This window comes from Salmo salar, chromosome 24 (genome assembly GCF_965601325.2).
Source record: "Salmo salar chromosome 24, fSalSal1, whole genome shotgun sequence".
In the NCBI taxonomy this organism is placed as follows: Eukaryota; Metazoa; Chordata; class Actinopteri; order Salmoniformes; family Salmonidae; genus Salmo; species Salmo salar.
In genome coordinates this window covers 29,945,939-29,967,748 of record NC_138314.1, presented here as the reverse complement: position 1 = coordinate 29,967,748, position 21,810 = coordinate 29,945,939, and the positions used below count along the sequence as shown (strand labels likewise).

Genomic DNA, 21,810 nt, shown 5'->3' with positions numbered 1-21,810 from the left:
GGACCACATCCACACACATCGATCATTCAACGAGATCTCAAAGTAAAGGGGACTTTCACACCAAATTGTTTTGGTGCAGTTTTTCCGAAAGGTTTTTCCGAACTCTGGTGAGTTTACCCCCTTTGAACTGGTGTGAATACTCTATCCACACTTGGAGCGCACTAAACAACGCACCATGGTTCGCTCAAAAAGTGTGATCTCGGTCCAATTCAATTCGAACAACAGCTGTAGTTGAGAACGCAGTCTGGACCAAACACAGAAAAAGAACGCTAGTCGCGCATTATTATTGGTTGTTTGACTGCGAGCATTTGATGAAATCCATGCAGCATCATAACTTGAAATCTCTGAAACATTTTGTGAGTAGCAGGGCATTTTTGAGCGCATGTTATGCAGATTAGGGGAAAAGGGGGCTATACAAGGGATATAGGATACTGAATATAGCTTATTAATGTCGCAGTTAGAGCGGTTATTGCGCTCTTTCCTGGCGCATGCTGTTGGAAGACCAAAGCGAAAGCAATATGAAGATTGGGAGACACAAGTGATGCTTTATGATAATCAAAAATGGATTTAAGGTAAGTATTTTTGTCCAATAAACAAATGACTTGCATGGACACATGTTTTTGTTTGGGCATTTTAGTTCGTTTGACATTTGGCAACGTGAAACCTATTCAAAAACCAAATTTAAAAAATACAATGTAACAAATTGCCTAACTCTGATACAAACGATAGCTCAAAACAGTATGAAAATGTATGCACTCACTACTTTAAATCGCTCTAGATAAGAGCGTCTGCTAAATTACTCAAATGTAAGAATTGTGTGAAAACGCGTTGCTATATGTTTGTTTGGAACGTAGGCTATCTGGGACAACTACTATAGATTACAGATAGGCCTATATGAAAACAGAGACGCATGCCAATAGAGAGAAATAGTAATGGCGTCTTTTTGTAGGCACTAACTCTGCCATGGTTCGTTGAACAAAGCCTATGAGGAAAATCAATGACGTTTTTGTAGGGGGTTTTGATAATCTTCGAAAATAAGGTATGTGGTAAACACAGGAAACTTATGAGATCTTATACGTTTTGTTAAATGAGACAATATTCATCAACTAACGTCACTTTTTGTGAATTTTGAATAATTTATGTAATGATTTAAAAAAAACACAAAGGCTTCATAATTCATAAAGGTCATGTTAACTGACTGCTATTATATCGTACAACAAAAACGTATAAGATCTCCTAAGCCTGAGATCGTATTTTCGGTGTTTAGCCTATTCCAAAACCCTATTCATTTTCCTGTAAGGATGACTGAACGAACCAGAAACGTTTTTTTTCTGGGTATTGGGACTACAAACTGGGGAGCTCTGTAGCTGTAGCCTAATCTTCGAGGAACTTGGCCCTCTTAACTGCTATGGCGCACGAGTTCATACTCAGTTCACGGAAGAGAACATTCTGTTCTACAGTCGCACGTGGACACACAGGGAGGTGGTGTTGGTTAGAATAACATGTTAGAGCGTACCAACGTGATATACTGTCGGTAAGGGGTGTAGCGGCAATAACAGACATCCAATGACGTGTTTATGGACAGTGGAGAATTCCAGTGCAGACTGTAGATTCAGGCAATAGCCTATGGTCACGACGTCTTCCTACACTCGTATAGCCTATATCCTGTTAGCCTAGTAAGGCCACCAGACATGGGTGTATTGGGGGGGGGGGGGGGGGGGGGGCTATAGAATAATTTCATTCTGATATTAGGCTAGGTCCTAGGCATAGTCTTACCGAAGTCTAACCGGGTTGGGGTAGAATGGAATAAACCACAAGCCTAATTAAACCAGGCACGTGGATATCACGGTGGGGACTGTAGCAACATATTTTCTCCTGACAAGTGGCAACACGGTTTATTTTTTCTTCGAACTGTGTCCTGGTGAGCTCGGAGAAAGGGGTTTACATTTGGAGGGGCTCTTGTTACAAGCAGCCTCATTGGCTGATTTCTCCTACCTCTCAGGACCTGGACTTCATTCTATGTATGCATTTGCAGATGAGTATGCCATAATTGTAACAGAGAAATGAATTATCAGAAACTCAAGTAGAGCAACATTGTTTTAAATTAGTAAGTTCCCTTGAGAGTAAAATGACAAACCACTGAAACATAATGAAGACACGCTGTGGTTATAATAGGCTATGTAAGGTCAGTTAATTCAAATGTAGCCTATAGCTTGTGTTAGTAAATTAAAATAGAACGATTATTAGGCTATTCACTGAGTGAACAAAACATTTCGGTACATCTTCCTAATATTGAATTGCACCTCCTTTTGCTATAAGGGACCATAGCTTTCAACTGGTCAGTCTCTCATGGAAAGGGAAGGTGTTCCTAATGTTTTGTACACTCAGTGTATAACCCTGAGCTAAGAAAATAACCCCAAAAGTTCAAAGTAGGCTACAGTTCGGGATTTGGGAAGCTGTTCAATAGTATTGTAGTGACCTTAACACAACACCTAGTGACCTCGTCAAGAGGTTCGGCCTCGAATTCGCTACAGTATTTATAATTCTTGATATTTTCCCATTGATTCTTGAAGAATATAATCCATAAATGCCTCACGAGTTTAGCACAAAACAGGGTCAGAACTATGTCGACGTCATGGATCTAGTCAGTCCTTGCATCTTGAGCGCTGGATATTCCCAAATAAATGTCACTTTTTAATTGTCATGTGAGGCTATAGGCTACGCTGGAAAAAATGTAAGGGAAAAAATATTCGTTTTTGTCAAAGAGACGTGTTCGGTGCTGAAGAAATGTGTTACGGAAATGAGCTAGAGGAATTGTGTTGCAATGCGCCTTGCCTTAACCCTTGAAAAAGAACACTCGCGCAGTCTGGTCAACAATGATGTGTGGCATGACAGAAACAGTCCCCCTTTTCATATTGTTCATCCAGTGATTGGCCCACCATCCCTTCCATCAATGAATATGAACGAGCTATTCCAAGTAGTGTATACAAAAAATACGTCACTTCTACTCGTAGCCAATTGCAGCCCTGTTTTATTATGACACCCTGGGATTCCGCGAATTTGTTTCTTGGAGTTGGGAACAGCTTCATGCTGTAAAGTAGGACAAGTTGACGCATTTGCGAGGAGAGAAAGAAGACAGCAGAACCTACAACACTATTCCAGGACCGTATTTATTATTTACAGGCTACAGAGAAGTAAATCAAACATAAAGATAATTATCTAGTCAGTAGCCTAGTTACCAAAGAGCGTTTATTTGATCAGTTTCTGTAAAATAGTATTATTTTGAGACACAAAGAAGACGCATGTGGAACTGAAAACCACATGTTTCCTGAAATCTCTGTGATGTGAAGATAACCCACTTGATAAATTACAAGGAGCGTCAATTTATCAAAGGCGAAAATATCAGCATCCGTTTAGGGAACATATTTTTGTTACCGGTTAAATAAATAAAGGCTTCGGCAATGTCGGAGGTTGATCTCGCTGCCGAGTGTTTAGTCTCCATCGCAAACCGCCGCCCACCGGAGGACCGCTGTCCCGATGCCAAACCGAAAGAAGACATGTCGAAAGAGAACCAAGAAAATAGGACTTTGTTAATGGTGGCGATGATTTTGCTCGACCTGAACAAATGTAACCAGATAACACGCAGTGAGACATGTGGTGGGGGTAGTAGATGTCTGGGCCAAAGTGATGCCAACAGCATGGTTAACGAATCCCTGTGTGGTCACAGGGTGAGCGGGGACACTGCAAGGGCGCCACATTCCTCGACAGAAAAGCAGTCACGGAACAAGAAGGCTGTGATTGTGCATGTGTCCTCAGAGAAGAGACATTGTTGCCCGTTCAGCGGCTGTGGGAAGATGTATGGCAAGTCTTCCCACCTTAAAGCCCACCTTAGAGTGCACACTGGTAAGTGTTGTAAAGGTTAAGAAGTAAACTAGATAGTCTATACTGGTATATAGCCTAGCTCTGTATGCCCACACTGGCGCAGAGATTATTGAGAACATAACTTTGACCAGTCTACTATGGCTCTCATAGTTTGTACTAAAGACAATTCGATTTGGGGTATTCTAGAATCTAGATAACCATCGTGCCTACGCTCTGTAGTATGTGTGCGTGTTGTACATAACTCAAATTACACATGAACTGTCTTCCTGTGTGTTTTGATTGCGGAGGTGTATCCATGGGCAGAGAGGTGTGTGCACAAAGTGGGACGTGATTCTTGTTGACACCATAGAGGCCTCTAGTGACCAAAAGGCAGTATTAGCATTGGCAGCGCCATTGAGGGCTTTCACCACTTTAACTAACTGGATGGGATTTCCGACTTCATTGGCTGATCCATCCAGATGACCCTGTTGGAGTCATGCCCAACCAGGACATCAGGAGTGATCAGCCAATCATGAAGAACAAAATGTACTACTTCAAAATGGAGATTGCCTCAATGGAGCTGTGCATGTTGTCACAGGTGCTATAATGGCACAGATACAAAGATGAGTCCTCAATCTCTCATTATGGTTGACACAAATTGTTGAGCAAGAAATGAGAACAGTGTGCATAGTAGTACAGAAACTGACTTCCTAGACATGTAGATACGGCACATAGAGTGGAGGTGTTATAATACCCATAAAACCTAGTGGTTTAGGGACTTGTAGTCTTGCATGTCTACTTTGACGCTAATTAGCATTTTTGAATATGACAGTAAATAGAGCTGAATATATTGATTAAAGTCACCTTGTCCTAGAGAGATTTACACGGTTATCAAAATGTAACGCCAGGGTAAGCCAACATGAAACACAGACCCTATTTTAAGTGTTTCTAAAATCCCCTATGAGAAAGATGAATGGTGGAAAAACGATTGGAACCATTTCTATGTTTGACTGCTAGGTTTTATGGGTATTATGACTCATACTGTGGTACTCTATTCAAACTTCTACTAGGCTACATAGGTCTTGCTCACGTGCTAGTCAGAATTAGGAAACTCAAAGATTTCCGACTTGCTAATTGGTTGTAGTTCTACACGTGCCGCATTCAACCAGTTACAAGTCGGAAATTTCATAGTCCCGACTAGATTGTGAACCTGTCATTATAGACGGGTTGGTCGACAATGTCACAAAAATGATGCGCGCTCATAGATGTGTCCAGAAGGAGTGCGTTGTTATGATTCTGAATGGTCCGATAGCTAGCAACAATGACAAGACGCTGTCGTGCGGAATCGTAGGTGGCTCGTTTCAGCTCTTTGTATCTTGTTATTGATACCATGCCTTGTTTTGAGGTGTTTTGACTGTTTTAATGTTGATGCCAATGTGGCTCAATTCGCTAGCTAGCATTTCATTTGTACATTTGATTTATTTTCATATTCAATTCTATGGGCTAGCGTCCCACCTGCGGGACACAGCCAGTGAAATATCAGGGCGGAAAATTCAAAAACAACAAAATGTCATAATTCAACTTTCTCAAACATACGACTATTTTACACCATTTTAAAGATACACTTCTCGTTAATCTAACCACATTGTCCGATTTCAAAAAGGCTTTACAGCAAAAGCAAAACATTAGATTATGTTAGGAGAGTACATAGACAAAAATAATCACACAGCCATTTTCCAAGCAAGGACATGTGTCAATAAAACCCAAAACACAGCGAAATGAAGCACTAACCTTTGACAATCTTTATCAGATGACACTTCTAGGACATTATGTTACACAATACATGTATGTTTTGTTCGATAAAGTTCATATTTATATCCAAAAACAGCATTTTACATTGGCGCGTGATATTCAGAAAATGTATTCCCACCAAAACGCTGGTGAATGTGCACATCAATTTACAAAAAATACTCATCATAAATGTTGACAAAATATATAACAATTATTTTAAGAATTATAGATAGACTACTCCTTTATGCAACCGCTGTGTCAGATTTTAAAATAGCTTTACGGAGAAAGCACATTTTTCAATATTCTGAGTACATAGCTCAGCCATCACGGTGAGCTATTCAGACACCCGCCAAATTCGGGGCAACCTAAACTCAGAATTAGTATTAGAAATATTGTATTACCTTTGCTGATCTTTGTCAGAATGCACTCCTAGGACTGCTACTTCCACAAGAAATGTTGTTTTTGTTCTTAATAATCCATATTTATGTCCAAATACCTTTGTTCGTGCGTACAGATCACTTATCCAAAGGCAAAACGCGCGAGCGCGGAACGAGAGACAAAAAGTCAAAATGTTCCATTACCGTACTTAGAAGCATGTCAAACGCTGTTTAAAATCAATCTTTATGGTATTTTTTACGTAAAATTGCGATAATATTCCAACCGGACAATAGCATATTCATTCAAGAAGAAAAAGAAGGAACGGCGCGCTCGCGGGACCGAGCATATCCAATCCCTTTGTTCACAGGCAGTCCACTTAGTGACTGATCTCCTATTATCTGCCCAGCGACAGGAGAATGCTGAAATAACTTTCTGAAGGCTGTTGACAGCCAATGGAAGCCTTAGGAAGTGCAACGTGACCCCACAGAAACTGTAGTTTCGATAGAGAATCAAAAGAACTACAATTCTCAGACTTTCCACTTCCTGGTTGGATTTTTCTCAGGTTTTTGCCTGCCATATGAGTTCTGTTATACTCACAGACACCATTCAAACAGTTTTAGAAACTTCAGAATGTTTTCTATCCAAATCTACTAATAATATGCATATTCTAGTTTCTGGGCCAGAGTAGTAACCTGTTTAAATTTGGTACATTTTTTATCCGCCCCCTAGCCCAGACAGGTTAATATAAATTGTATTTGTCACATGCGCCGAATACAACAACCTTACCTTGAAATGCTTACTTGCAGAGTTTTTAAAAAGTAAGTAAGAAAAATGTGCTAAATTAACTAAAGGAAAAATAGTAACACAATAACGAGGATATATACAAGGGGTACCAGTACCGAGTCAATGTGCAGAGGTACAGTTTAGTCGAGGTAATTGCGGTAATATGTACATGTAACGTTAGGTAGGTGACTATACATAGATAATACCAACAACTGTAACAATGTATTAGAGGCAACAGGTACTCATTGTTCAAATGTATTTATGTTTTCAATAAACATTTGGAGAAGAAATATAGTTTACATGTTGTCAACGGTCTAAGTAAACCCTGTCTGTTTTGCCCCATAGTTGCGCACACGTCAGTTTAGTTGCTAATCAACCAACCTGTCTATAGCCCACCATTTCATCCAAGTGTTAAGGACCTGTTACCTATGTTTAATGTGTAGCCTGGATATATTATTGTAATAAACCCACTCAAGCCCACTTATTGTCCTTGGTAACCATGCAACACCCCTTCCTCTTACATCACATATTTCACTACACTCATATTTTTGTTTCTAGACAGGATACCTGGTCATGAAGGAATTCAACACTTGAATGAATTAGGCCTATTTGTAGTACAACTGCTATTGATCAGTCGGTATAATAATGAGCATGTAGAATCCCCTTAAGATCATTTTATACAAATCTTACAATGTTCCTGACATATCTATCATTTCATATAAATGTTGATACATAGAGAACATATTATTGTTATATAGCCTTGTTATAAGAATTCAATATTACAACAGCTCTTAAGTGCTTAATGGTAAGTGACGTTTCAAAACCGGAATTTTCACTCAATTGCACACCTGTAGAATAGAATGTTAGCCAATTTGATTTATTATGAAAAATGTTGACCTTCATTCTGTCATTGAGAACTCCTCAGAATGACTCCACTTATTCCCTCTTCCTTCTCTTTGTCCTCTTGGTGGCTATGATTCTTCAGGTGAGAGGCCATTCCAGTGTACCTGGCCAGACTGCACTAAGAGGTTTTCTCGTTCAGACGAGTTGACACGCCACTACCGAACACATACGGGGGAGAAGCGCTTCACCTGCCCACTATGTGACAAGTGTTTCATGAGGAGTGATCATCTGACCAAACACGCCCGCCGCCACGCAGGCTTTCACCCCAGCATGCTTCAGGGCCCCACAGTCAGAAGAAGCCGCTCCTCCACCTCCTTCTCCTCCTGCGACTCTGGAGACCAGAGCCCTACTGAGGTGTGAGACACACAGGCACAACCAAAATACACTACAGGGAGGTGGAAGTAGGCTAGTTACTTTATATACCCAATAACAAACACAAATACATTTTTTAGCAAAATGTTATGAAAATGTTTTATCTACTGTGGGCCCAGTGCCCGATTGAACATGACCCTGTTTGTTTTCTGTTTGGTAATAACTGGCCTCTAGTGACCCCTAGTGGTATGAGCAATATTATCACTGGAATGACAAAAGCGGTATAAATCGTCGAGCCATTCACTTTCTTCGCATAATATTTCATTTCCTCTTTCTACAAGGAATGCTGTACATTAAGTACATCAAGTAGCAGTGTAATAATATATGTGAAGTATGTCCAAAACAATTCTTTGGACATATATTTTGTTTTTACACTACCAGACAATGAGAGGCCTTATGTATTAAAGTGCTCCATAATGTAATAGTATAAATCACCTTGGTAGTTGTGTGTGTGTGCTAGTAGTTGATATTGAATTGCCTAAATTATGGTTATGTTATAACACAAAGCAGTGCAGTGACGGGTTACTTGTACAACTGAGATAGGTGTCAAATTGCCAACTGAAACTATCCAAATAGAATGTAAAGTTGTGTGTTGCAGCTTAGATTACTATTACAACATTTGCAGTATTGCAACATTTTTTGAACTTTGTACATTATTTTTGTATTTGTATAGGGGATTGTGTAATACTTTGTGCCTTTCAGATTGAATTCATGCTCAGCATTCTTGGACGTTTTGAAGTTGTTCTAATTTTCTGAAAGTCTGAAGCTCCATCTGTCAACCTGTGGATAACTAATTTATAATAGTATTGCTCACTGTAAATACCTGTGTAGTTAATTATGTCAGATATTTTTAACATTAAAACAATTCTTTGTACATCAGTATGATCTATGTGAGGTTGCATCATTTTATAGGGAGCCAAGATGGTGTCACCCATTTTGTAGGCCAAATATCATCCATTCTTTTTTCCCCATATGGATTTTTTTTATGTAGCTTACTTATTTCAACAATGTATTCCATTACATGTTCATTGTTAGATTGCTAATGAACGTAGTACCTGCCTTCACCCTGCGAGAGAGAAATGCATTTAGAAAAATGCCCCAGTATGCAGTAGACACCCCAAGAAGGTTCAGTTGGCTTTGTGTTTATTGATATTATACACTACACAGGACAGTAACATTGTTAAATACTAGAATGTAAGTGTCTACATGAGAACACAATAGTAAAATAAATAATAAATGAAAAAATTAAATGCATACATTCATACTGCAAATCCCTTTAAAATACATTAGGTCATGAGACTGGCAATAAATACACACATTTTGTTTGAATATTCTTTACTTTAAGGCATATTCTAATCGCAAATCAACTCTGAGGTGTTTGAGTGAAGGACTCAGTGAGGGATTAGTACTCAAAGTTAATGATACTTAGATCACTTTCCAACCAATCACAAGGAAAATAAACTGCACCCCACCCCATGCTGTGTGTCTGCTCTGTTGACACTATTTAGAATGATTGTGCCAATCAAGATAGCAGAAGTGGTTAGTTAGACACAATGTGGGAGGGGCATGGTAGGATGTCAACAGGCTGTATCCAAAAAGCTATCTAAAGTCGGCTTATACTTTTACTTAACAAAACCACTTGTTCCCTTTGGCCTCTACTGGGGTGAATTGTGTAAGCAAACTGGAAAAAGTATTGTGTTGTAGAATGAGTCCAATGATACAGAGTGCTGTATCATCCTCTTGAATAAGGGTCATCGCAGATTAGCAATCACCTTAATCACCGTACACATATTACCGTAGAACCCAAACAAACTCAAATGTGCAAGAATAACACATTCAAAAGTGATAAATCTATGAAGAATGGACAAAGTAGCAGAGTGTGCAGTAGTAAGATGTGGGAACAAACAGCCAATTCAGATACATTTCCCAATCCCTTTACAGTAGGTGCTCATCATGAATGTCATCCCTTTGCAATACATTCATCCTTAAAAACCATAAATACCTCCAACCAGAACATAAGAAACAGGGCAAAAGTGTCAAGGTAGACTGAATGAGTCCATGGACCAGGCCGATGCTACACAACCCTGCTTTCAGTACCAAATTACAGTATCAGATACCAGATATTAATCTTTACAACACACCCCAGTACATACAATCATACAGATCCTTAAAATAAAAAGTATATAACTACAAAAATGAACGAAATAAAATGCAATAAATATGACGAAGTCAAGTAAGCAGAGCAGCTTTATCACCAGCAGTTAAGATAATATTTCCTATTTAGGGACATGAAAATTATATTTTAAATCAAATGACCTTGTTTTTATTTTCGGCTTGTATTACACAATATTGACCAGGAAGAGGCATCAGAGAGGCCTAGACTAGTGTGTCTCCTCCCAGATCTCAAACACAAACAGAAGTGCATGTCCTACCATAGGAGGAAGTAATCACTGTTAGTCGTATTTTAACATTTTTGTGTTTGTCTTAATTTTCCTTTTTTTCTATTTTTTCTTTTTACATTTAACTTTCTGCCCGATAAGTTGATTATTTGTTTTCATATAATTATCATATTCTATCAATGCTCTCTGTAGCCGCTCTAATGGCAGAGTAAACTCACAGCAGATGTGTGGGCTACTGGATTTGACAGGCGGTGGAGGAGGTGGCTTGGCAGCACATGCAGGTGGGGTTGACAGATTTGGGCAGGATCAGGTCCAGGTCTTCGTCGTCAGGGATCTCGTCCAGCCGGTAACCATCTTTCAACAGCTGGATATTCAGGTCCTGGTTGATTTGCTGCAAGGGTGGACATATGGATGTGACTAGAGGGTATAAGGTATGGTCAGTCATGTTACTAAGGGGTGTAGGGGATGGTCAGTCATGTTACTAGGGGTCGTAGGGGATGGTCAGTTATGTTCTAAGGGGTCGTAGGGGATGGTCAGTCATGTTACTAGAGGGTGTAGGGGAATGTCACATTACTGGGGCTGCAGACACTCTACCATAGACTTAAGAAGACTATTAAGTAGAGTCTTCAAGGAGTACCCATGTAACTAAAGGCTTTTCACACGGTGAAAGCCCTGAGTAACATGACTGACCATCCCCTACACCCCTTAGTAACATGCCTGACCATTGTCTACACCCCTTATTTATCAACTGACCTTGTTTTTATTTTCACTTGTATTACACAATAATGACCAGGAGGAATCAGAGAGGCCTAGACTAGTGTGTCTCCTCCCAGATAAGTAGAGTCTTCAAGGAGTACCCATGGAACTGAAGGCTAGTCATATTGTTACACTGTGAAAGCCATAACCACTATGTTTTATCATAAGTTATTGAAGTTTACTTACTTCAGCGATCATATCAGGCTTTTGAAGACAGTCTTGTTACAGTAGTTAAATGTTTTAATGACAAAGACATAAGACTAAAATATGTAATGTAAGTGGTTTTAAGAATGGGTCAGTTGTGGTGACCATAAATGAATAAAGGTAGCCTGAGATTTTATCCAACAGTAATCCGTATTTACTGTAATGAGGTTTGTGAAGGGAGAGAACATGAAGATTGTGAGTGTGGTGGGGATGAGTAGCAATGGCCAGGCATGACTGTAAAGTCCAGTACAGATACAACAGCTGAGACGAGACGACGGTTTTTATGCAGTTTTAGAACCGAGGTTTGCTTGATCTAGTTTTAGAACGTCTCATGTCAGCTGCTGGAGTTTATAAGATTCAGTTACTCAAATATTAGCTAAAGAAGAGAGGTGTCCATTTAACAGATGTTCTGTGTTTAGCCAAGCCGTTAGCTAGCTAGCCTACCAGACAGATAGCTATTTTGCTGCAGTTAGCTAGCCTAACTTGCTGATATTTCTCTGACAAGTCACGAAAGTCCACCCTGTTTCTGGTGCATGCATTTCATGATACTCATTTGCTACAACTTGTTACAACCAGAGGCAGCTTTGTTTCAAAGTACATCAGTCACTGTGTTCCAGGCGGTATCACAACCGGCCGTGATTGGGAGTCCCATAGGGCAACGCACAATTGGCCCAGCGTCGTCCGGGTTAGGGTTTGGCGGGGTAGGCCGTCATTGTAAATAAGAATTTGTTCTTAATTGACTTTCCTTGTTAAATAATGGTTAAATAAATAAAAACCAAATAAATTGTAAAGAGGCACCATCACAGTGGAAATGGTAGCAAATACACGTATGGTCTTTTTTTTTATCTGAATGCCCCTTCTTTAGTCAGCTGTTCTACAACACAACATTCTAAAACTGGTTCGTTTTGTCTCGTCTCGTTTCTCCTTATGTCGGCTGTTGTATCTGTTCCGGGCTTAAGTAGTGTTACCCAGAGTGCATAGGTACCTGGTCCCTCACACATCTCACCTCGGCTGAGGAGTATCCAGATGAGGAGTATCTGGACATGTCGAAGTCATCGTCACTGCAACATAAAGGGAAGTGGATGGTCATTTACATAGATTCATGTCATCACTGTTGATCTTATATGTACATTCACCTCATGCCTGTCACAATGGCGCCGAATGGGAAGGCGGCAGTTTTACGGGCTCCTAACCAACTGTACTATTTTGTTAGTTTTTTTGCATTGTTTGTAACTCATTTTGTACATAATGTTGCTGCTACTGTCTCTTATGACCAAAAAGAGCTTCTGGACATCAGAACAGCGATTACTCACCTCAAACTGGACAAAGATTTTTTTTTCTTTAATGAGTCCAACGCGAAGGATATACTGCATCCCGGAGACCAGGCCCTCATCCAGTCATTTGCGTGAAGAAAAGACGGAAATACAGGGTGCGGTGGTCTGGGTGCCTTGTGAGAATTTGTCAGCGAGTGAGTAAACCACCACTATCCTCGGTATTATTGGCCTATGTGCAATCATTGGAAAATAAACTGGACGATCTACGATTAAGACTATCCTACCAACGGGACATTAAAAACTGTAATATCTTATGTTTCACAGAGACTTGGCTGAATGACGACACAGATAATATAGAGCCAGCTGGCTTCTCCGTGTTTCGGCAGGACAGAGCAGCTACGTCTGGTAAGACGAGGGGCGGGGGTGTGTGTCTATTTGTCAATAACTGCTGGTGCGCGATGTCTAATATTAAAGAAGTCTCGAGATATTGCTCACCTGAGGTAGAATACCTAATGATAAGCTGTGGACCACCCTATCTACCAAGAGAGTTCACATCCATATCATTTGTAGCCGCCAATTTACCACCACAAACCGATGCTGGCACTAAGACCGCATTCAACAAGCTTTATAAGGCCATAAGCAAATGAGAAAATGCTCATCCAGAAGCGGCACTCCGAGTGGCCAGGGACTTTAATGCAGGTAAATGTCACGCGCAACCAGAGGGAAAAAAACTCTAGACCACCTTTACTCCACACACAGAGATGCATACAGATGCATCACCCCTGCCCTCCATTTGGCAAATCTGACCATTTCTCTATCCTCCTGATTCCTGCTTACAAGCAAAAACTAAAGCAGGACGTACCAGTGTCTCGCTCAATACGGAAGTGGTCAGATGACGCGGATACTACGCTACAGGAATGTTTTGCTAGCACAGACTGGAATATGTTCCGGGATTCATCCAATGGCATTGAGGAGTATACTACCTCAGTCATCAGCTTCATCAACAAGTGGAAACGGCTGATTTGTAATGTATTATCTACGTAGGCATACAGAGGCCCATTATCAGCAACCATCACTCCTGTGTTCCATTGGCATGTTGTGTTAGCTAATGTCTACACTGCATTTCTGTATTTCTGATCAATTTCATGTTATTTTAATGGACAAAAAATGTGTTTTTCTTTCAAAAACAAGGACATTTCTAAGTGACCCCAAACTTTTGAATGGTAGTGTACATTTCCCAACCAGAAACCATGGATTACAGGCAACATCCACACCAAGCTAAAGGCTCGAGCTGCTGCTTTCAAGGAGCGGGACATTAATCCGGATGCTTATAAGAAATCCTGCTATGCCCTCAGACGAACCATCAAACAGGCAAAGCGTCAATCAATACAGGACTAAGACTGAATCCTACTACATCCGCTCTGACGCTTGTCAGATGTGGCAGGGCTTGAAAACTATTATGGACTACAAAGGGAAATTCAACTGCGAGCTGCCCAGTGATGCAAGCCTACCAGACGAGGTAGATGCCTTTTATGCTCGCTTTGAGGCAAACAACACTGAAGCTGTGTGATCACGCTCTCTGTAGCCGATGTAAGCAAGACCTTAAACAGGTCAACATTTACAAAGCCACAGGGCCAGACGGATTACCAGGACGTGTACTCAAAGCATGCGCAGACCAACTGGCAAGTGTCTTCACTGACATTTTCAGCCTCCCCCTGGCCGAGTCTGTAATACCTACATGTGTCAAGCAGACCACCATAGTCCCTGTGCCCAAGAAAGTGAAGGTAACCTGCCTAAATGATTACCGCCCCGTAGCACTCACTTCGGTAGCCATGAAGTACTTTGAAAGGCTGTTCAATCGCACTCCACACTGCCCTTTCCCACGTGAACAAAAGGAACACCTATGTGAGAATTCTGTTCATTGACTATAGCTCAGCATTCAAGACCATAGTGCCCACAAACCTCATTACTAAACTAAGGATCCTGGGACTAAACACCTCCCTCTGCAACTGGATCCTGGACTTTCTGATGGGCCACGCCCAGGTGGTAAGAGTAGGCAACAACACATATTCCACGCTGATCCTCAACACTGGGGCCCCTCAGGGGTGCATGCTTAGTTCCCTCCTGTACTTCCTGTTCAGCCACGACTAAATCAATCAATCAAATGTATTTATAAAGCCCGTCTTACATCAGCTGATGTCACAAAGTGCTGTACAGAAACCCAGCCTAAAACCCAAAACAGCAAGCAATGCAGGTGTAGAAGCACGGTGGCTAGGAAAAACTCCCTAGAAAGGCCAGAACCTAGGAAGAAACCTAGAGAGGAACCAGGCTATAAGGGGTGGCCAGTCCTCTTCTGGCTGTACCGGGTGGAGATTATAACAGAACATGGCCAAGATGTTCAAATGTTCATAGATGACCAGCAGGGTCAAATAATAATAATCACAGTGGTTGTCGAGGGTGTAACAGGTCAGCACCTCAGGAGTAAATGTCCAGTACATGGCCAAGCACGACTCCAACACCATCATTAAGTTTGCGACACAACAGTGGTAGGCCTGATCACCGACAACGATGAGAGAGCCTATAGGGAGGTCAGAGACCTGGCAGTGTGGTGCAAGGACAAAAACCTCTCCCTCAATGTGAGCAAGACAAAGGAGCTGATTGAGGACTACAAGAAAAGGAGGGCCGAACAGGCCCCCATTAACATCGATGGGACTGAAGTGGAGCGGGTCGAGTTTCAAGTTCCTTGGTGACCACATCACCAACAAACTATCCAAACACACCAAGACAGTTGTGAAGAGGGCACGACAACACCTTTTAGGATCTGGGTCCCCAGATCCTAAAAAAGTTCTACAGCTGCACCATCGAGAGCATCCTGACCGGTTGCATCAACGCCTGGTATGGCAACTGCTCGGCATCTGACCGTAAGGCGCTACAGAGGGTAGTGTGTATGGCCCTGTACTTCACTGGGGCCAAGCTTCCTGACATCTAGGCGTGTCAGAGGAAGGCTCAAAACATTGTCAAAGACTCCAGTCACCCAAGTCGTAGACTATTCTCTCTGCTACCGCACAGCAAGCAGTACCAGAACGCCAAGTCTAGGACCAAAAGGCTCTTTAACAGCTTCTACCCCCAAGTCATAAGACTGCTGAACAACTAAACATATCAAATGGCTATTTACATTGATCCCCCCCCCTTTTTTTACACTGCTGCTACTCGCTGTTTATTATCTATGCATAGTCACTTTACAAATGACCTCGACTAACCTGTACCCCCGCACATTGACTTGGTACTGGTACCCCCTGTATATAGCCTCGTTATTGTTATGTAAATGTCTTGTGTTACTTTTTGATTGATGAGATTTTTTTTAACTTGAGTTTATTTAGTAAATATTTTATTAACTGCATTGTTGGTTAAGGGCTTGTAAGTAAGCATTTCACAGTTAGGTCTACACCTGTTGTATTTGGCGCATGTGACAAATAAAATGTGATTTGATAAGATAACCTAAATACTGTATCCATGTTGGCAGGACTGATAGTAAAGGGTGATGGTGGACAGGTGACATTACATGTGTACGATATCACCTACCTGTCTGTATCTAGGGCCACCAGGGGCTTCTCATCAGGGCTCTGGTCTAAGGAGGAGTAGCCCTTATTGGGCACCACCAGCCTGTGGAGAGGAGAGAGGGAGCGAGTGAAAAAGAGGGAAAGGTGGAGGTGGGCAGGATAGTGAGTATACAAGAAGGAAGAGGTAGAACAGACCAGGAGGAAGAGAGTGAGTGAGAGTGAAAGAAATGGGAGGGGTTGAAGATACCAGTAAAGAGGGACATAGGGAGAAAGAAAACAATGAATGATGGGCCAAAATGGAGAAGACCCTAGTCAGGACCGAGGTCAGCTCTCACCGTGTTCTGGCCATGACATTGTTCTTCTTGGGCTGCTGGTTCACTGGACTTCCTGCATTGCCATTCTTCAGTGATCCCTTCCTGGCCAGCTCTCGCTGTTTCTCTGCACATCACAAGATGTGACATCAGAGGATTGACAAATATAGAGGGCCACAGACACAATCCTGCCATGGCAGCTCTCAGATAACCAGTCTCCTGACACCATTCAACTGGTCATCTGGTTTTGAGTCAGAGATGTGTCAAAGATGACAGGCCAGGGCCATCACCACATCCCCAGACTATGACACACACAGCACATTCACACCTGGTGCAAGAACGACTCAATTCTGGCCCTAATGAACTTACTGAGACAATTTCTGAGTGAATTTACAGAGTAAGGTATTTTGTCATTATTCAATCTTAGCAAATCACATTACTAGACCTACAAGGCGTGGTTCCAAATAGAAAAATATAAATGGTAGCTAGCTAGCTACCTTCTAACTAAAGGGCAGAAGCTTCACATAGACAAAAATAATGATAGTATCCTAATCTGTGGGTGATGTGTCGCACTTGTGGGGAAAACTTTCCCCATAAAAAATAAAGAACAAACTCAAATACATTTTCTAAAATCTTCATGTTGCCTCACACAAGCATATGGGTGGGAATAGGGGCTACACAAGTCAGGCTAATGACTGCAGCGTGCTAGTTTGAGGTTTTGATATAACAGACCTTCTGGGCTTGGGAAGGAAATATCTGGTGTGCGGGACTAGGACCATCCACCAGTAACAGTGACTCCCTCCCTCATCCCAGATGTTATGGGAACATTTGTTAACAGGGTATCATGAGGAGGGATTGCTCATCAAAGACATGTCTTTTTACAAAATAGTTAAATTGAGTCATTATTTTACCATTTCATTTTCTGGACATCCCAATGAGGTGTGTCAATGTGTTTATATTTATGCATTTTAAGCCTTGACACTAAACCTAGCCTTTGTATTGCTCCCTTCTACAGTGCCTTGTATTGCTCCCTTCTACAGTACCTTGTATTGCTCCCTTCTACAGTACCTTGTATTGCTCCCTTCTACAGTACCTTGTATTGCTCCCTTCTACAGTACCTTGTATTGCTCCCTTCTACAGTACCTTGTATTTCTCCCTTCGACAGTACCTTGTATTGCTCCCTTCGACAGTACCTTGTATTTCTCCCTTCTACAGTACCTTGTATTGCTCCCTTCTACAGTACCTTGTATTTCTCCCTTCGACAGTACCTTGTATTGCTCCCTTCTACAGTACCTTGTATTGCTCCCTTCTACAGTACCTTGTATTTCTCCCTTCGACAGTACCTTGTATTTCTCCCTTCTACAGTACCTTGTATTTCTCCCTTCGACAGTACCTTGTATTGCTCCCTTCTACAGTACCTTGTATTGCTCCCTTCGACAGTACCTTGTATTTCTCCCTTCTACAGTACCTTGTATTGCTCCCTTCTACAGTACCTTGTATTGCTCCCTTCTACAGTACCTTGTATTGCTCCCTTCTACAGTACCTTGTATTGCTCCCTTCTACAGTACCTTGTATTGCTCCCTTCGACAGTACCTTGTATTTCTCCCTTCTACAGTACCTTGTATTGCTCCCTTCTACAGTACCTTGTATTGCTCCCTTCTACAGTACCTTGTATTGCTCCCTTCTACAGTACCTTGTATTGCTCCCTTCTACAGTACCTTGTATTTCTCCCTTCTACAGTACCTTGTATTGCTCCCTTCTATTGTACCTTGTATTGCTCCCTTCTACAGTACCTTGTATTGCTCCCTTCTATTGTACCTTGTATTGCTCCCTTCTACAGTACCTTGTATTGCTCCCTTCTACAGTACCTTGTATTGCTCCCTTCTACAGTACCTTGTATTGCTCCCTTCTACAGTACCTTCTACAGTACCTTGTATTGCTCCCTTCTACAGAACCTTGTATTGCTCCCTTCTACAGTACCTTGTATTGCTCCCTTCTATTGTACCTTGTATTGCTCCCTTCTACAGTACCTTGTATTGCTCCCTTCTACAGTACCTTGTATTGCTCCCTTCTATTGTACCTTGTATTGCTCCCTTCTACAGTACCTTGTATTGCTCCCTTCTACAGTACCTTGTATTGCTCCCTTCTACAGTACCTTGTATTGCTCCCTTCTATTGTACCTTGTATTGCTCCCTTCTACAGTACCTTGTATTGCTCCCTTCTACAGTACCTTGTATTGCTCCCTTCTACAGTACCTTGTATTGCTCCCTTCTACAGTACCTTGTATTGCTCCCTTCTACAGTACCTTGTATTGCTCCCTTCTATTGTACCTTGTATTGCTCTCTTCTACAGTACCTTCTACAGTACCTTGTATTGCTCCCTTCTACAGAACCTTGTATTGCTCCCTTCTACAGTACCTTGTATTGCTCCCTTCTATTGTACCTTGTATTGCTCCCTTCTACAGTACCTTGTATTGCTCCCTTCTACAGTACCTTGTATTGCTCCCTTCTACAGTACCTTGTATTGCTCCCTTCTACAGTACCTTGTATTGCTCCCTTCTATTGTACCTTGTATTGCTCTCTTCTACAGTACCTTCTATTGTACCTTGTATTGCTCCCTTCTACAGTACCTTGTATTGCTCCCTTCTATTGTACCTTGTATTGCTCTCTTCTACAGAACCTTGTATTTCTCCCCACAACATCTTTGTATTGCTCTCCGGACATGTGACCCCTGTCCAAGGTGCTGAAATAAACTGAGGTACTAGGTTCTGCTGAGACCTCTTACACTCACCTATCTTCATCTGCAGAGGAGAGGGCTTGTAGTTAATAGTGACTGGCTCGCCCTCCCTCGTGTCTGAGTCTGCCTCCGAAGAAGCCGTGGACGATGCCGGGTCCTGGAGAGAGAGAGGTTCTAAATTGCATCACAGTAGTGAGAGATTGGTGTCACACGACTTACGTTCTGGGATGTTTATATGACATTGTCATTATGTATAGGCTAGTAAATACAATAGGCCTACTGCTACTGTATTAGAAAAATATATTTGTGAGATTCCCTGTCCGGCTCACACACACATATGCACTTTACACACACATCAAAGGTTGTCAGGTAGTCACATCTTAATTGTACACAGTCCATTCATTGACTGCCATGACACACATTACACTCACAACTCCCAAAAGCTATGCCACTGCAGATACAGACAACACTTTCGCTGAATCATGGTATTCCAGATAGGTTCCACCATAGAAGGGGTTGGCAACATACGGCCCACGGACCGAATCTGGCCCGTCAGGCCATTCAATCTAGCCCGAGGGAGGTTTGAGTAAAAAAGGAAAACCACTCTTGAATGTCTAAAACTAGACAGCAAGTATGTAGAAATTATAATGGACCTATACTGTTTTAAAATAACTTCCCCTTTTCAGGCCCGCAAACTGCTTCTGATTAACAAATTGCTCAGGAAAAAATTGTGTGGCCCTCCACTGAATTTTTTAATCTAGATGTGGCCCTTGAGCCAAAAGTATTGCCCATCCCTGGACTTGAAAAACGAACTCGATACAGCAAACTAACATGGTCTACTGAGACACAACACTAACTATATGCCTACAGCATCTGATGCGAACGAGCGGGTTTGATTCAGAGTGAAACGCCATATGCTGCCGCGGAGGGTACCGCTCCACGCAGTCACCGCATGATGAAGTAATCGAAGGGGGGCTAGGCCTTACTCGCTCCGATAGGCTACCCAATTGCTTTGTAATGTTCAGAAATAGCAAACAATTAAATAATAACATGATCTGTTGCATACATGCCAATCCACTACCTACGATTTTTGCAATGACAGGCTTTGTCTCATTTGTTTGTCCCAAGAGCGGATGGCTCAGCGAGGCTGGTTGTTTTCGCCAAGCATCACCGATGCTCACTACGCAGCTCGATCACTTGAAAAACGGATATTGATCAAGGTCGTCTTAAATTCGCTTCTCATCGCCATAAAGCCAGGCATACTCTCTTGACCTTATGGTTGCCTACCAATAATGCGACATTATCTACATTTATCAGACAGCTAAAACAAAATGCAACAAAATAACACCAGGCCAATATCGAAATTCAACAATACATTACAGGCAAAATTGATAGCGTCAAACATGTAGTAGCCTAGTCTAACAGTATAGGAGCAGACTGTATTAGCCAATGCATTAATTTATCATAACAAGTTGTAGCCTATAAAAAACATCCCACTTACAAGCGGCTGCATCTCCGCCTGAACAGCGCTAGGCACCTGAAATCTATCTACCGGTATCTCTTCCATCATTTTGGCGAGGTGTTATTTCTACCGTTTATGCCAATGTAATTAATAATACGGCAGCGCCGTGTGTTTTAGTGTGATCAATTGTGGCTGAGATTTTCGGTTTCTCAGATTTCTATCAATCTCTGCTATTCTCCAGTTCTTTGCCTCATCCCAGCAGGCAGTATCTGTAGTGACCAGTCGGTGACTCAACCACCCACTTCCGGGTACGGATCCGTTAATCGGTCTCGCCCATAATGGTCTCGCCCGCCTTACTGCCGCCCGAGAATGAGTGTAAACCTGTTCCACAATGGCCTGACAATGTGGACCAGTGATTCTTCATGGCATAACTCCAATGAAGATACTACTATTTATAAACGGAGTGGTTCGAGCCCTGCATGCTTATTGGCTGACAGCCGGGGCATATCAGACCGTATTCCACCGTTATGACTAAACATGTTTTTTTACTGCTCTAATTACGTTGGTAACCAGTTTATAATATCAATAAGGCACCTAGGTTGTTTGTGGTATATGACAAATATACCACGGCTAAGGGCTGTATCCAGGCACTCCGAGTTGTGTCGTGATAAGAACAGCCCTTAGCCGTGGTATATTGGCCATATACCACACCCCATCGTGCCTTAACGCTTAAATATAGGTTATATAATTAAATACGTGCACTTGGAAAAACAAATGACAAAACATATTTTATAAATCCCTTTTTATATCAGCAGTTGTTACAAAGTAAATAACAGATATTTGGCCTAAACCCCAAAGAGAAAGCAATGCATAAGCAGAAGCACAGTGGCCAGGATGAACTCCTTAGGAAAAACCTAAAGATGAACCAGGCTCAGAGGGGTCCCAGACCTCTTCTGTAATATGACATTTTTATATATATTTTTTATAAAAACGAAGTGTATTTTATAAACATATTTAGGC

The 21,810-nt window shown here is 41.7% G+C and overlaps 2 protein-coding genes across 4 annotated transcripts; one reads left to right on the top strand and one right to left on the bottom strand.

Moving 5' to 3' along the window:
* Positions 1 to 128: 128 nt before the first annotated feature.
* Positions 129 to 8,967, top strand: LOC106585360 (Krueppel-like factor 9). Of its 2 annotated transcripts, XM_014171470.3 has the most exons (3): positions 129 to 572; positions 3,728 to 3,903; positions 7,799 to 8,967. In XM_014171470.3, the coding sequence occupies exons 1-3, from the start codon at positions 562 to 564 to the stop codon at positions 8,074 to 8,076; spliced, it is 465 nt and encodes a 154-aa protein (XP_014026945.1). In that variant the 5' UTR covers positions 129 to 561; the 3' UTR covers positions 8,077 to 8,967. The 2 variants fall into 2 exon arrangements, with proteins under 2 accessions (XP_014026945.1, XP_014026944.1); XM_014171469.3 differs by lacking the exon at positions 129 to 572 and having other exon boundaries at positions 2,034 to 3,903.
* A 247-nt stretch (positions 8,968 to 9,214) lies between these two features.
* On the bottom strand, positions 9,215 to 21,206 carry LOC106585716 (protein FAM219A). Of its 2 annotated transcripts, none has more exons than XM_014172253.2 (6): positions 20,830 to 21,206; positions 19,383 to 19,485; positions 16,617 to 16,719; positions 16,304 to 16,384; positions 12,433 to 12,508; positions 9,215 to 10,878 (listed from the first exon to the last, which is right to left on the bottom strand). In XM_014172253.2, the coding sequence occupies exons 1-6, from the start codon at positions 20,896 to 20,898 to the stop codon at positions 10,720 to 10,722; spliced, it is 591 nt and encodes a 196-aa protein (XP_014027728.1). In that variant the 5' UTR covers positions 20,899 to 21,206; the 3' UTR covers positions 9,215 to 10,719. The 2 variants fall into 2 exon arrangements, with proteins under 2 accessions (XP_014027728.1, XP_014027729.1); XM_014172254.3 differs by having other exon boundaries at positions 12,454 to 12,508; positions 20,830 to 21,200.
* Positions 21,207 to 21,810: the final 604 nt, after the last annotated feature.

What these genes read in the sequence shown, in the direction of transcription:
- LOC106585360 (XM_014171469.3), top strand. Translation starts at nt 3,462, where the DNA reads ATGTCGGAGGTTGATCTCGCTGCCGAGTGTTTAGTCTCCATCGCAAAC. An exon ending in CCACCTTAGAGTGCACACTG is followed by an intron (nt 3,904 to 7,798) that starts GTAAGTGTTGTA and finishes ATGATTCTTCAG; the next exon opens with GTGAGAGGCCATTCCAGTGT.
- LOC106585716 (XM_014172253.2), bottom strand. Translation starts at nt 20,898, where the DNA reads ATGATGGAAGAGATACCGGTAGATAGATTTCAGGTGCCTAGCGCTGTT. An exon ending in AATGTCATGGCCAGAACACG is followed by an intron (nt 16,385 to 16,616) that starts GTGAGAGCTGAC and finishes TCCTCTCCACAG; the next exon opens with GCTGGTGGTGCCCAATAAGG. An exon ending in TGAGATGTGTGAGGGACCAG is followed by an intron (nt 10,879 to 12,432) that starts GTACCTATGCAC and finishes CCACCCTTGCAG; the next exon opens with CAAATCAACCAGGACCTGAA.